This window comes from Prionailurus viverrinus, chromosome B1, assembly GCF_022837055.1.
Source record: "Prionailurus viverrinus isolate Anna chromosome B1, UM_Priviv_1.0, whole genome shotgun sequence".
NCBI classification, from domain to species: Eukaryota; Metazoa; Chordata; class Mammalia; order Carnivora; family Felidae; genus Prionailurus; species Prionailurus viverrinus.
The window spans coordinates 49240365-49254832 of NC_062564.1; the positions used below are offsets into that span (position 1 = coordinate 49240365).

Genomic DNA, 14468 nt, shown 5'->3' on the forward strand with positions numbered 1-14468 from the left:
CGCCCTGACAGTAATTATTTTTTAAGTTTATTTATTTATTTTGAGAGAGACAGAGACAGTACAAGTTGGGGAGGGGCAGAGAAAGGGACAGAAAACCCCAAGCAGGCTCTGCACTGCCAGCACAGAGCCCGATGCAGGGCTCAAACCCATGAAGCCATGAGATCATGACCTGAATTGAAACCAAGAGTTGAATGCTTAACCGACTGAGCCATCCAGGACCCCCCCAAGGGGATTAAAAAAAAAAAAAAAAAAGATTGCCAAATTGGCTAACATACAGTGTGTAAAGTGTGCTCTTGGTTTTTGGGGGTAGATTCCCGCGGTTCATCGCTTACATACAACACCCAGTGCTCATCCCAACAACTGCCCTCCTCAATGCCCATCACCCATTTCCCCCTCTCCCCCACCACCCTCAGTTTGTCCTCTGTATTTAAGAGTCTCTTACGGTTTGTCTCCCTCCCTGCTTGTAACTTTTTTTTTCTTCCCTTCCCTTCCCCCATGGTCTTCTGTTAAGTTCCTTAAGATCCACATGAGTGAAAACATGATCTTTCTCTGACTTATTTCACTTAGCATACCTTTCAGCTCCGTCCATGTTGTTGCAGATGGCAAGATTTCATTCTTTTTGATCACCAAGTAATATTCCATTGTATATATATGCCACATCTTCTTTATCCATTCATCAGTTGATGGACATTTAGGCTCTTTCCATAATTTGGCTATTGTTGAGAGTGCTGCTATAAACACTGGGGTACAAGTGCCCCTATGCATCAGCACTCCTGTATCTCTTGGGTAAATTCCTAGCTGTGCTATTGCTGGGTCATAGGGTAGATCTATTTGTAATTTTTTGAGGAACCTCCACACTGTTTTCCAGAGCGGCTGCACCAGTTTGCATTCCCACCAACAATGCAAGAGGGTTCCCGTTTCTCCACATCGCTTCCCACAGTCAAGTCTAGGTGTATCACCTGGAGTCACAGGGACAATTCATTAACTAAAAATTCCCAGGTGGCTTCTGTGGCACACAGATGGAAGATGCTGATCCAAATCATCACCTTCATTTCAGATTAACAAATGAGGCCACAAGAGAGAAACAAACCTACCACATTCACTCAACACACCTAATGACACTCAAATTAATGAAATCTAAAACAAGACACCTTCTGGTAACTACAGTCTCCTTTATTCTATATCATTCTATTAGAGTTTTATTATTTTTACACCAGAACTGTGATATGCTTAAGGTATAGATTATTAAACAAAAAATAAAAAAGGGATCTCAATACAGAAAATACATTTAATAAATAAAGCAAAAGCCAAAGATCGGGGGAGACCCAAGAGCACAAAACAAGCCTTAACCAAAAACGTCTGGAAATACCCAAGGAGCTAGTCTTTTGAGCCATTTCTCTTGGCTTCCAGTGACCATATTTAATAAGGAGCACATCAGCCCAAAAAGGCCAGCAAAAAGGTTAATGGTTTAAAAGATAAGCAAAAGTAGACTTAAGTTGTACTGCGCAAAGTGCTTTCAACAGATCCATTAAAAATAAAGAATATGTGAGAAACATTAATAAAAGTGATGGTCACTCCAAATCAATGTTAGACATACAGTTTACAGCATTTTATTACTGCTAGTGTTTTAAATCTGTATGTATGTACAAATCCAAATATTTGAGTAGCTAGTTTCTTAAACTTTCTAGAAAACCTACTACAATCTCAAATGCTTATCATCATAAGCATGTTAAGAAATACTGTAACTGTTCAAGTGTTAACTAGGTGCTACGGTCCTAAGGCCACTTCCAAAAAGTCTAATAACTATGGATTACCACAGTAACTATATAATGTATTACAGTAAACAGAACAGTTATACACATGAGCCATCTGGAAAGCTCATCAGTCATGAATATGAGGTGATCACTGGACATCCATTTCCAAAGCTTCCACGATGTGTGCGGCAGAAGGGCGATCCTTAGGGTCTTCATTAGTGCATACGGAGAAGAGTTCAATTACTTTCTGGTACGTTTCATCCAGCTCTTCCATATTAACGGGTGGCCTCGTCCCCAAAGCTGCATAGTAGGCTTCATCATCAAAGTCACTTTCATCAAAAGTTTTATCTGCTCGTGAAGGCGTTGGAGATTGAAACAAACAAAATAACTTTTAAGTCAGGAAAAGCTTAGCAACTGCTCAAACTCACCCTCCCGAAACAAGAACTCCTCGTCCACTATGTTTTCAGTATGCACAGGCCATCTCTTCAATTATCCTGCCGTGGTGAAGATTAGATACTGTCACGGTTTATAGGTTACAACCCCCCACCCTCTTACTGTGATAGCTTTCCAATCTTTTCCTTAGACTGTAGTGGCAGGATTCTCACACAGAGTCGTGACACAGAGGCTTTTCTTTCCAGGAAGCAACTTTATTCGTGCTGGCACGGCTCAGTGGGGCTCGTACCCGAACAAACATGCAGTCTGATTAAGTGGTCTCAATGTTACAAGGTCATGAGGGATGTTATCACATATGCATGCAGCCAGGTTGCCTTGAGGTTTTTTGGTTTTGTTTTGTTTTTTATTTCCTTAGGGAGGGGCCCTACCACAAGACAAGAGGAACTTTTAAGGAAATGTTTTGCTCTGTAGGATTTTCTCAATTTATCTCCCTATTATCAATTAACCTACAACTCATTTATATGAGAGTAAACTGAGATAGCACCAAGTTAGTCAGTAGTAATATAATCCACATCTCATGCCACTACCACTAAATCAAACATCTGTTTTAAATTTCAGTGTAATAGATAAAATATAATTTTATAAGCTAATCTTTAGTTCAAACTGAAGAGACTGGGATTTATGTTAAAAAAAAAGATGTGGTTATACCTTCATCATCATCATCATCATCTGGAAGATTAATGTGTGGAATAGATAAAGTCATCATTTCCCACAGAGTCAGGCCAAAGGCAAATATGTCTGCCTTGTCAGTAATAATACCATTCTCTTCCAAAGCTTCCTTGGGTTTCCAAGGCTCGGTGCCAATGTAACAGGCCTCGGGGTCAGTCACTGAAATGAGTACAAGTAAGTCGGTCATAAGGGCAAGCACTAGAAATCACTAAGAAAAGCAAGCAACCCAAAGAAAAATGGGCAAATGATTTAGCAGGTAGTTTTAAAGGTTAAGAAATGCAGACAGTAAACATGAAAATACACTCAATCTCATTAGTAAGAATTACTTTTTCCTTATCAGATTGTTAAATATTAAAAAGCTAGTCAGTTGGCAAGGGTGTAGAGAAATAGCAATTCTCTTAGGAGGGGGCAGGAATACAGAGAGACTGTGGATGTCAAGAGCACAGACTCCGGAGCCAGACTGCCTTGCCTGGGTTTAAGGACATTTGCGAGTTGTGTGACTGTGAACAGATCAATGCATCTCTGTGCTCCAGCTTCTCCATTTTCAAACCATACTGTCATCAGGCAGAGAGAAGTACCATTTCTCTGCTTCTGTAATTGCTATGTCAGGGGAAAGGATAAGGGTCAAATCACACATTGGCTCTGAAAGCTTCTGCCCAGGAATGACATAGGCCTACTCATATTTCCATTTCCTTCTTCCTTCCCTCCCTTCTTTCCTTTCTCCCTCTCTCATTAATAAAGACAGAACAAATGGGAGGAGGGAGAGAGAAAAATGAGAATCTCGCACTCAGGAAACCAAAGAGCCAGTAGACAAGCACTCATTAATTCATTCATTCAACATTCTGGTGGGGAGGGGTACATCTAATAAGTACACTCTGAAGACAGAGTGAGAATGAAGAAGCCAGACTGGGGCAGCACCCAGCATCGGGTGGCAAGGACGAAAGATGTCTCTATGAGAGCCTTTTCACTTACACCAGCTTTCGGACAGTACACATTGGAAGGCAGTCATGTCCAGTATAAGCTCCCTGAAGGTTTTCCCCCATCCCACCTTGTACCTAAGAGGCACCTAATAGAATGCCCGACTAGGTAAGAGTCTAGACATGGTCGACAAGGGCAGTGAGTCTGGTGATAAGGTTAAGGAGTCAGTCATACCTCATTCTATGTTGGTCAAATTCCTACAGGGATGTACCACACCAAATAGCTTTCTAGAGCTCAGGATTAATACATCAGCTCCAATTGGAGATGCCAGTCAAGTGCATTTCCTATATGTCCGCGGATATTTGCCCAAGCGTGAGATTAGAATTTAAACACAATGGAAGTGGTTCCCCCACATATGTTACTGATCAAGACTGCTTCTCTGTGAAGATGGATTGTTCTGACAAAAGTCTGGTGTGATCATCAACTGATGGTTGACTCATTCCTTTTTGTCAATACAGAAACAACGGATATTTTATTGCCCTTTGCTACATTCAAAAAGGATAAGCAGACATTACCTGATTTAGTTCTCATGGTCATTATGCCAAACTGAAAAATAATTAAACTGGAGCTTCTCCTCATTCTTCAATTCTTAGCCGAAACATTATTTATTTAGGAGGGCCTTTCTCAACATCTAGGCTGTGTTAAGTGGCACTGTCGTGCTTATATAATCCCTTCTATCATAACAGTCATTACGCTGTACATTATTCAAGAGCAGCTTGCTGTCCTAGATTATGCACAGTAAAAGGGTTAAGAACTGAAAAAAACAGAAGAGGAAGGAGAACGTCCAAGTATATTCTACAGGGTGCCTGGGTTGCTCAGTCAGTTGAGCGTCCAACTTTGGCTCAAGTCATGATCTCGCAGTTCGTGAGTTCAAGCCCCATGTCGGGCTCTGTGCTAACAGCTTAGAGCCTGAAGTCTGCTTCAAGTTCTGATTCTTCCTCTCTCTGCCCCTCCCTCGCTCATGTTCTGTCTGTCTCTCTCTCTCTCAAAAATAAACATTAAAAAAAAAATTCAAATGTATTCTACAAGGTCAGCATTGCCCTGATACCAAAACTAGATAAAGACACTACAAAAACAAAAAACAAAAACAAAAAAACCCAATAAAACTACCAGCCAATATCCCTGATGAACATATATGTAAAAATCCTCAATAAAATATTGGCAAACTGCATACAATGGTATAATTAAAAGGATCCTTCACCATAATCAATGGATTTTATTCCAGGGATGCAAAGATGGTTTAGGATCGATAAATCAATCAATGTGATTAACCATACCAACAAAACAAAGGATAAAAATCATATGATCATCTTGAGGCACCTGTGTTGCTCAGTCGGTTAAAAGTGTCTGACTCTCCATTTTGGCTCAGGTCGTGATCTCACAGTCCGTGAGATCAGATCAAGCCTTGTGTTGGGTTCTGAGCTGACAGCACAAAGCCTGTTTGGGATTCTTTCTCTCCTTTTTTCTCTGCCCCTCCCCTATTTGCATATGTGTGCTCTCTCTCTCTCTCTCAAAATAAATAAACTTAAAAAAAATCATATGATCATCTCAAAAGATGCAGAAAAGGCTTTTCACAAAATTTGACATCTGTTCATGATGAAAATTCATAAAACAAAGTGGGTTTAGAGGAAATATACCTCAACATAATAAAGGCCATAAATGGAAAACCACAGCTAACATCAGTCTCAATGATGAAAAACTGAGAACTTTTCCTCTAAGATCAGGAACAATGTAAGGATGTCCACTTGTGCCACTTTTATTCAACATAGTACTAGAAGTCCAAGCCATTGTAATCAGACAAGAAAAAAAAAAAGACATCCAACTTAGTAAGGAAGAAGTAAGCTGCAGATGAGATGATGCTTTGCACAGAAAACCCTAAAGACTCCACCAAAAACCTATTAGAAGTAATAAATGAATACAGTAAAGTTTCAGGATATAAAATTAATATACAGAAATCTGTTGCTCTCTATATACTAATAACAAAGTAGAAAAAGAAATTAAGAAAACAATTCCAGGGGCGCCTGGGTGGTTCAGTCAGTTAAGTGTCCAACTTCAGTTCAGGGCATGATCTCACAGTTTCTAAGTTTGAGCCCTGCATTGGGTTCTCTGCTGTCAGCGCAGAGCCTGCTTCGGATCCTCTGTTTGCCTATCTCCCTGCCCCTCCCCAGCTCACTCTCTCTCTCAAAAATAAATATTAAAAAAAATTTTTTTAAAGAAAATCATTTTAAAAATCATCATTAAAGACAAACAAAAAGCAGAAACCAGACCTACAAATTCAGAGAACTGTTGGTTGCCAGAGGGAAGAGGGATGCGGGGCATGGGCAAAATGAGTGAAAGGGAGATACAGTTTCCAGTTATGGAAAGAATAAGTCATAGGGATGAAAGTTACAGCATAGCATTGTATGGTGACAGATGGTAGCTACGCTTGGGAAAGCATAGCGTAATGTATAGGTTTATCATACACCTGAAACTAACATAATATTGTGTGCTAACTATAATTAAATCAAACTATAATCAATTAATTAAAATCAAGAAAAAATACATACAAAAATTCTTAAGAAAGGGTAAGGACTGTGTCTATCCTATTTTCCTCTATATTCATAATACCTGGCACAGTGCTTGGCCATACTAAGTATTAACAATATTTGTTAAATAAATAATCTAGAGATAACCACTGTTAAAACTGGGCTTGTCACAGCACACCTTATATTATAGTTGTGAAACATGGGAATATACCACCTATTGAAACACAAAACTTAAAAATAACTTCTAAAGAGGCGCCGGGGTGGCTCAGTTGGTTAAGCATCCAACTTCAGCTCAGGTCATGATCTCGCAGCCTGTGAGATCAAACCTTGCGTTCGGCTCTGTGCTGACAGCTCAGAGCCTGGAGCCTGCCTCATATCCTGTGTCTCCCTCTCTGCCTCTCCTCCACTCACAATCTGTCTCTCAAAAATGAGTAAATGTTAAAAAGAAAAAAAAAAGAAAAAGAAAACTTTTAAAGATTTAGGTGTATTTTTTTCCAAACTTTTCTTAATGTGTACATATTTAAGTGCTATTTTACGATCTGTTCATCTCACTCAATATATCTGGATATACCATTCCTATAAATATAAACCTGTATCATTTTAATAACATTCTATTGTGTGGTGGTACAATAAATTAAACCACCCCTTACTGGTGGACATTCGCCTAAAGTTTTGCATAGTCTATTCTGCTACAATGTATATTTTTATAAGTTAGTACATACACAATTCAGTAAAAAAAGATTAATTTCTCTCCCAGCACCTGTTATTTTTAAAGTGCTTAGGAGTAAAGTTCCTCATAAAGAGAAAGCCTTAGCCCAAGAGAAAAAAGAAGAGAACTGCCGTTTTTTGTTTTTGTTTTTTTAATTTTTTTTTAACGTTTATTTATTTTTGAGACAGAGAGAGACAGAGCATGAATGGGGGAGGGTCAGAGAGAGGGAGACACAGAATCTGAAACAGGCTCCAGGCTCCGAGCTGTCAGCACAGAGCCCGACGCGGGGCCCGAACTCACAGACCGTGAGATCATGACCTGAGCCGAAGTCGGCCGCCTAACCAACTGAGCCACCCAGGCGCCCCGAGAACTGCCGTCTCTTAATGCATGGCTGGTTTAGTCAGCTATGCTGACTATAAGCATAAATTGATGAAGTGGAGAGTGCCGGTAAAGGAGCTGTGGAGACATTTCCCCCAGGCTTACAAATGTTTTTTTGAGAAAGCCAGATCAAGTTTTTAATTAAAAGTATGTATTGAAAATAAATGCCCTCAAATATACACCTTCAAGGAAGCACAAACCCAGGGTTTATGGCTTCACAGGATGGGCTGATGCTGGGCACCAGTGAAGATTTCACGTGTTAGTATTTTTATGAGGATTGTTATCATTTTCGTTACTGCTGTGTTTTCAACACTGCATGAGTTTTGATTCTTCTGTCCTAACTCTATTTCTTCTAGAAGCCTAAGTCTCTTGGTTTTGCAGAAATTAATATATCGGATTACTATAAAAAATGTCTGCAGTGCCCAATTATTTTTTGGAATATGTTCTTGGGAATGAATTATAGGATCAAAGGGCATTTTGAAAGGGGTTTTTTTTGTTTTGTTTTTTTTAAATATAGATTTCCAAATTGCCCTCTGAAAAGACTGTACCATTGTAGCAGTTACCAGTGCTGTTCATCAAGTAGGTCATACTCTCCCCCATCTGGACACAAAGATGGATGCACTTTTTGGCCTGTCAAGATTGGATGGAGCCATCTGACTTGTTCTGGTCAGTGACTTGTGAAAGAAGTGGCTTGTGTCATTTCTAATCTGGGGCATTTAATTGTTAGTGCAAGACTTGTGGAGCAGCACTTTCCAACAGAACTTTCTGTGGTAATAAAAATGTTCCATATCTGCATTATCCCAAAATGGTAGGCACTAACCACAGGCAGCTACTGAGCACTTGAAAAGTGGCTAGGGTGGCTGAGGAAATCAATTTTTAAACTTTTCAAATATTTATTAATTTCAATAACTGTATGTAGCTAGTGGCTACTGTACTGCACAGCTCTGAAGCCTTTTTACCCTCCATATGTACAGTGACGGCAGTGTTCCGTATAGCAGATGTTCTAGCCGCTCAGGTCCTAAAAATGAGAATAAAACATAGCCATAATGGATCTGTAGCTTGAATAAGCTGTGGTTGCTTTAAGCCACTGAAGTTTTTGAGGGTGTATGCTACCACCGCAAAACTTATCCTAACCTGAATGATACCTGATATGATACTGAATGATAACCTGAATTGCAACTTCTACTTAGCGTATGAGTACATGTTAAGCTAATTTGGGAGTAAGTCAGCCAAAGACAAATACATGATTTCACTCATGTGTGGAAGTTGAGAAACAAAACAGATGAACATGGGGGAAGGGAAGGAAAAATAAGATAAAGACAGAGAGGAGACAAACCATTAGAGACTCTTAAATACAGAGAACAAACTGAGGGTTGCTGGTGGGGTGTTGGGCGGGGATGGGCTAGATGGGTGATAGGCATTAAGGAGGGCACTTGTTAGGAAGAGTACTGGGTGTTAGATGTAATAATGAATCACTAAATCCTACTCCTGAAAAAATAACATAACATAACATAACATAACATAACATAACATAACATAACATAAAATGGTTTCTAGTTTTAGTGTCCTTCTTAAGCCCAATTTTAATGAATTATTTATCTGTAATTTTTTTCACTACTCTTTTTTAACATCTTAAAATCCTAATCCTCACATCTTAATTCTACAAGGATTAGACTGAGAATGGAAAACAGCTTTATATTTTCTAAAATGTCCACACATCATCATTTACTGACTCAACTACTTCTTTCTCAATACTACTAAACGTCAGTGTTATATAATAAATTTGATATGTTTGGGACTACTGGACTCCTTACATTTTTCTGCCTATTTTGGCAGGAATATCACTGCTTTCACTACTGTGGCTTTATAATACTTAACATCACCTCAGGAAAATTCCTGTTCATCATTCTTTCACAAAATTTTCCTGGCTATGTTTGAACATGTATCAAGGTTGAACTTCACATGTTTACAAACCATGAACTTTGACATGTTCTAAAATAAAACAGATCATGTTGGGATAATGCAGAATTTATGGATTTATTCATTCACTTCTGCTTTCTGTCTCTAAGGCTTCATTTATGTTTTTACCTGATGTGAATTCAAAACTCAAACTTAGTTTCATAAAGGTTAAATAATGAAAATGTTTTGCTTTTAGTATTGACCATATCGAATAGGTTTTGATTTGATTTTCTAAATACAGTATAGCTGGAATTTGATTTCAGCTAAGAATTATTTACAAATATTTTAAATTCTTGAAAAATGTGGGTGTTTTGTTTCCAATTGTGTCACTAATTTTTAGATTTGCAGCACTGAGGACAATGTAATCTCAGGTTCTCTCTTGTAACTTTATGTGCGTTCAGTTTTTTTTTTTTTTTTTAATTTTTTTTTTTCAACGTTTATTTTTATTTTTGGGACAGAGAGAGACAGAGCATGAACGGGGGAGGGGCAGAGAGAGAGGGAGACACAGAATCGGAAGCAGGCTCCAGGCTCTGAGCCATCAGCCCAGAGCCTGACACGGGGCTCGAACTCACGGACCGCGAGATCGTGACCTGGCTGAAGTCGGACGCTTAACCGACTGCGCCACCCAGGCGCCCCTGTGCGTTCAGTTTTAATAAATACTTGGATGTATAGAGATTCACCTTATTATCTACTCAGATATTCTACATCTTAGTTTTGTCTATTTGACCTACTAAGGATTGAGAAAATTATGCCAAAAAATCTTACTTGCATCGTTTCATAATTTCTCCTTTATTTTCGAAAGTTTCAACTTGGTAGCAGTTATATAGCCTAAAGGCTCATAACAGTCCTATCTTTATGAATGAATACAGACATCTTTATAAAGTCACTCTATTCATCTTGGCTTTTTTCTTCACTTAACTCGCTGATTTTTACTAGAAATTAAAGTGTACAAAAGTTCTGGGGCGCCTGGGTGGCTCAGTTGGTTGAGCGTCTGACTTCAGCTCAGGTCATATCTCACGGTTTTTGAGTTCGAGCCCGCATCGGGCTCTGTGCTGATGGCTCGGAATCTGGAGCCTGCTTCAGATTCCTTGTCTCCCTCTTTCTCTGCCTCTACCCTGCTCGTGCTGTCTCTCTCGAAAATAAATAAACATAAAAAAAAAAAAAAAGCGTACAAAAGTTCTAAACAGCATTCATTAACCTTCATTTTACCACATATTCATATGAAGAAGCACATTTAAATGTTATTTATTAAATAACATGTTTAAAGCAGGGACCTTCTTTATGATGCTGGCTCTTGGTTCTTACCAAGATCTTAAATTCACTGAGAATGGTCAGTATTTATATCAAAGAAGGAGTCGAGAATGGTCAGTATTTACATCAGAGAAGGAGTCGGGGCAGGCCAAAGGGCAAGCAGCAGAAGATCTAGCTTTATTAGCATCCCTCTCTCCTCCTTCCACCCATTTCTTCTTCTACCAGTTTCCCCAATCTTATCATTATGCGAAACTAAATGAGTTCCTTTATAAAACCTTATTAAAACTGTTTTCTACTCCCAGATATTTTACCACATAAAAATCCCAAGCCAGGTTAGAAATAGTTCCTAAAGTTATCTTCAGTTAAAGTATATTAATAAAAATGCAATAATTTATATTGGTGTGACAAAGCAGGGGGCTGGAGGCTGGGTGGAAGAGAGACAGGAAAGGACTGGTATTATTTATTGTATACTTTTTATACATAGTTTTTAATTTTAAGTATATAAACTTATTACCTATTTAAATATGTAAAAATTAGAAACCTAAAAATTGCATAAAAATAAAAAAAAATACTACTTACCAGTCATATTTTCATCCAGTGGTAGAGAGACTCCTACATCACAGATTTTAATTGTTTCAAAATCACCTTTAATTACAACATTTGAGGACTTTATGTCTCCATGAAGCAGTTTCTTTTCTTGGTGTAGATACTAAAACAGTTGAAATTTAATACATCTGAGCAAATATATAAACTGATAAAAATATAGCATAACCTTCAAACAAAAATAACAACTTGAACTCCCTTCCTGAACTGTAGGATTGTATCTGTTCATCATTTCAAACTATCTGAAGTCAGACCAGGGAACATCCTTTGTTACCATAGTCCGCCATACTGACCAGACCTAAAGGAGTCTTTGAAAATCAATGTCCATTTATAGGTAAGCTAACTTTTTTATTTTCAAACTCATCTCATACTTGTCTATTACAAGAAGACACTGCAGCTTTAAAAATATACCACAATTGGAGCACCTGGGTGGCTCAGTCAGTCATGATCTCATGGTTCGTGAGACTGAGCCCTCCAACAGGCTCTAAGGCGGGGCGGGGAGTCTGCTTGGGATTCTCTCTCTCCCTCTCTCTGCCCCTCCCCTGCTCATGGCTCTCTCTCTCTCTAAATAATACAAATATATTTTTAAAAATTCACCAAATTTTCCTTAAGGCTAGTCATTTTTAGAAGTAAATTTGGGATCTTCACAATGAGGCACACTTTTCTCAAATGACTGAGGTGATGCAGAACAGATGACTAAGGGCTACACAGAGGTCACAAGCAGAAGAGGAAGCAGAAATGTAATCTAAGACTATATTTTGTTTTACACACCAACTCTTTCTTAGTAATGCTACTCACGCATAATCAAAAATAATCTTGCTACACTGTTATTTGTTCATCAGCATCTGAGCATCTACTCTGTGAGCTGGGTTTGAAAATACTGCAGAGACAATTTTTGGTATGTATCTTGGAACACTTACTGTGCTTAACTTATTATTTTTTTTAAAAGTTTATTTATTTATTTTGAAAGAGAGAGAGAGAGAGAGAGAGCACGAGTGAGCTGGGGAGGGGCAGAGAGAGAGAGAGAGGGACAGAAAGAATCCCAAGCAGGCTCCACACTGTCAGTACAGAGCCCGACATGGGGCTTGATCTCACGATCTGTGAGTTCATGACCTAAGCTGAAATCAAGAGTCAGATGCTTAACTAACTGAGCCACCCAGGTGCCCCAAAACTAATACAATTATTTTTTTCTTTTATTTATTTTTTAATGAATATAATTTATTGTCAAATTGGCTTACATACTAACTCTTAACATGCGACTTTGATATCAGTATCAATCATGATCCACTTTTGAGTCATTCAACAGTGTTTTAGAACCAGCATTACTTCTGTTTGGTTATTAGGATAAAGAATTCTTTTCCCGGGGTGCCTGGGTGGTTCAGTTGGTTAAGTGTCCAACTCTTGATCTCGCTCAGGTCATGATCTCACCATTTGTGAGTTCAAGCCCCAAGTCAGGCTCCTCACTGACAGCATGGGGCCTACTCTGGATTCTGTCTTCCCCTCTCTCTGCTCCTCCCCTGCTCTCTCTTGCATTCACTCTCTAAAATATATATAAATAAACTTTAAAACAAAAGTTTTCCTTCTTTACACAGTATCTATCAAAAGTCACAACAATTTATTTGCATAACATTGAGAGAGCTTTTTTCATTTAACCCACACATGTAAACTGATGTTCAAAACTTAACATCCCACAAAACAATCTTAAGAGGTTTATTTACATGAAAGAAGGGTTAGGCTGCACCTCCAGGAATAATTACTACATTTGTGTTAAACTGATTAATCCTTTTAACTACACCTAACACATGATCTCTATAAACAAAACTACCTGGGTTGGGTTATTTCAGGCTACGTAAAGGCTTCAAACAATACTTTGCTGATCAAAACAAGGAAATAGTGCACTATGCAATAGGAGAGTTTATAAAGACTTTAACTTAAGGCAACTACCTCTTTTGGGGGAAAAAAAATCCCACCTTGTAATTAGGTATATAAAGTCCCACAGAAGTCATTTAAAACATAATGGCATGGTTACCTTTAACCCTTTTGCCATGTTCAAAGCAACTTTTAAAATTATGGCTGCTGGAAAAGGATCTTGGCTGTCTTTATTTCGTTCTTCTATTAAGTCATTTAAAGACTTTTCCCCTCCATATTCCATAGCAAGACACAGACTACCGTCACTGGCTTCAGTGAAAGCACGATAACCTTAAAGAAAACAGGATATTTTCTTACTAGAATAGGGAAGAACAACTGTATTTATGTTTTTTTACAGTGATCGAAAACGTGTCTGGAGTAACACTGACAAAATACAATGAAACCACTATTTATGAAACTAATTCAGTAGATATAATTTAAAATGACTTCAGTGCTTGCCAACAGTATTGCAAATTAAAGTATTTTTAAATGAAATGCTCTATGCCTTCCTAAATATAATGGTTTCACCAGTCTTAATTATATTAGAAAATAAGGAAATTCTCTAAATAAGATCATTGTATATTCCTGAATTCTTTACAGTGCCAGCATCATAATGACTATATCTATTCCCATGAAATTTTAAATATATATAAACATTACAAATATTACATAATAATTTATATTCTAAAACAGTCACAATAATTTGATTCTTGCCAAACTCCACCATCATCTCCATTTTTATTAGTGAAACTGGTTAAGAGATTATTACAAAGTGTCTGAATAAACACACATACTGCTACGAAATAAATTTAAACTTACCTACAATGTTTGGATGATGGAGGTTTTTCAAAATCTTAGCTTCATCTATTAGCCTCTTTTGATACATACTTTGATAATGATCATTACATCTAGGGTTAATCTTTTTCACAGCCCAAGGAGAATGAGACAAACCTCTTGGAGATCTTAAAAAAATAATCAAAAATTATATAGAAAGAATAAGAACCACAATGTATTTCAAATGACTAGGAAGAACTTACACATTTTGAAAAGAGCTCAATAGTAATTTGTTTTAAACATTTTCAAAAAATATTTTCAACTATCAACACCTCTGCTCCATATCCTTTTTAAGGAAGATATCTAGCTAATATATCTGTTAATTATAAGAGAAGCCTGACATCTATTGCTGAAAGGGATGGGTTAAAAAGAGACAATTAGAAGGAAAAAGATGGAATGTTATAAATTTTAAACTTCAAAATTATACTATTTTCTAATTTTTCCATT

The 14468-nt window shown here is 37.8% G+C and overlaps 1 protein-coding gene across 4 annotated transcripts in view; it reads right to left on the reverse strand.

Annotated features, from left to right (window-relative positions):
* Window positions 1–1152: 1152 nt before the first annotated feature.
* PBK (PDZ binding kinase) overlaps window positions 1153–14468 on the reverse strand; it is a 29766-nt gene continuing 16450 nt past the window's right edge. For all 4 annotated transcript variants that reach the window (XM_047857484.1, XM_047857483.1, XM_047857486.1 and 1 more), the window contains exons 4-8: window positions 14007–14149; window positions 13309–13478; window positions 11256–11385; window positions 2856–3035; window positions 1153–2102 (exon numbers count right to left, since the gene is read on the reverse strand). In XM_047857484.1, the coding sequence (XP_047713440.1) occupies window positions 1903–2102; window positions 2856–3035; window positions 11256–11385; window positions 13309–13478; window positions 14007–14149 (823 nt within the window). In that variant the 3' untranslated portion in view covers window positions 1153–1902. The remainder of the gene's footprint in view (window positions 2103–2855; window positions 3036–11255; window positions 11386–13308; window positions 13479–14006; window positions 14150–14468) is intronic.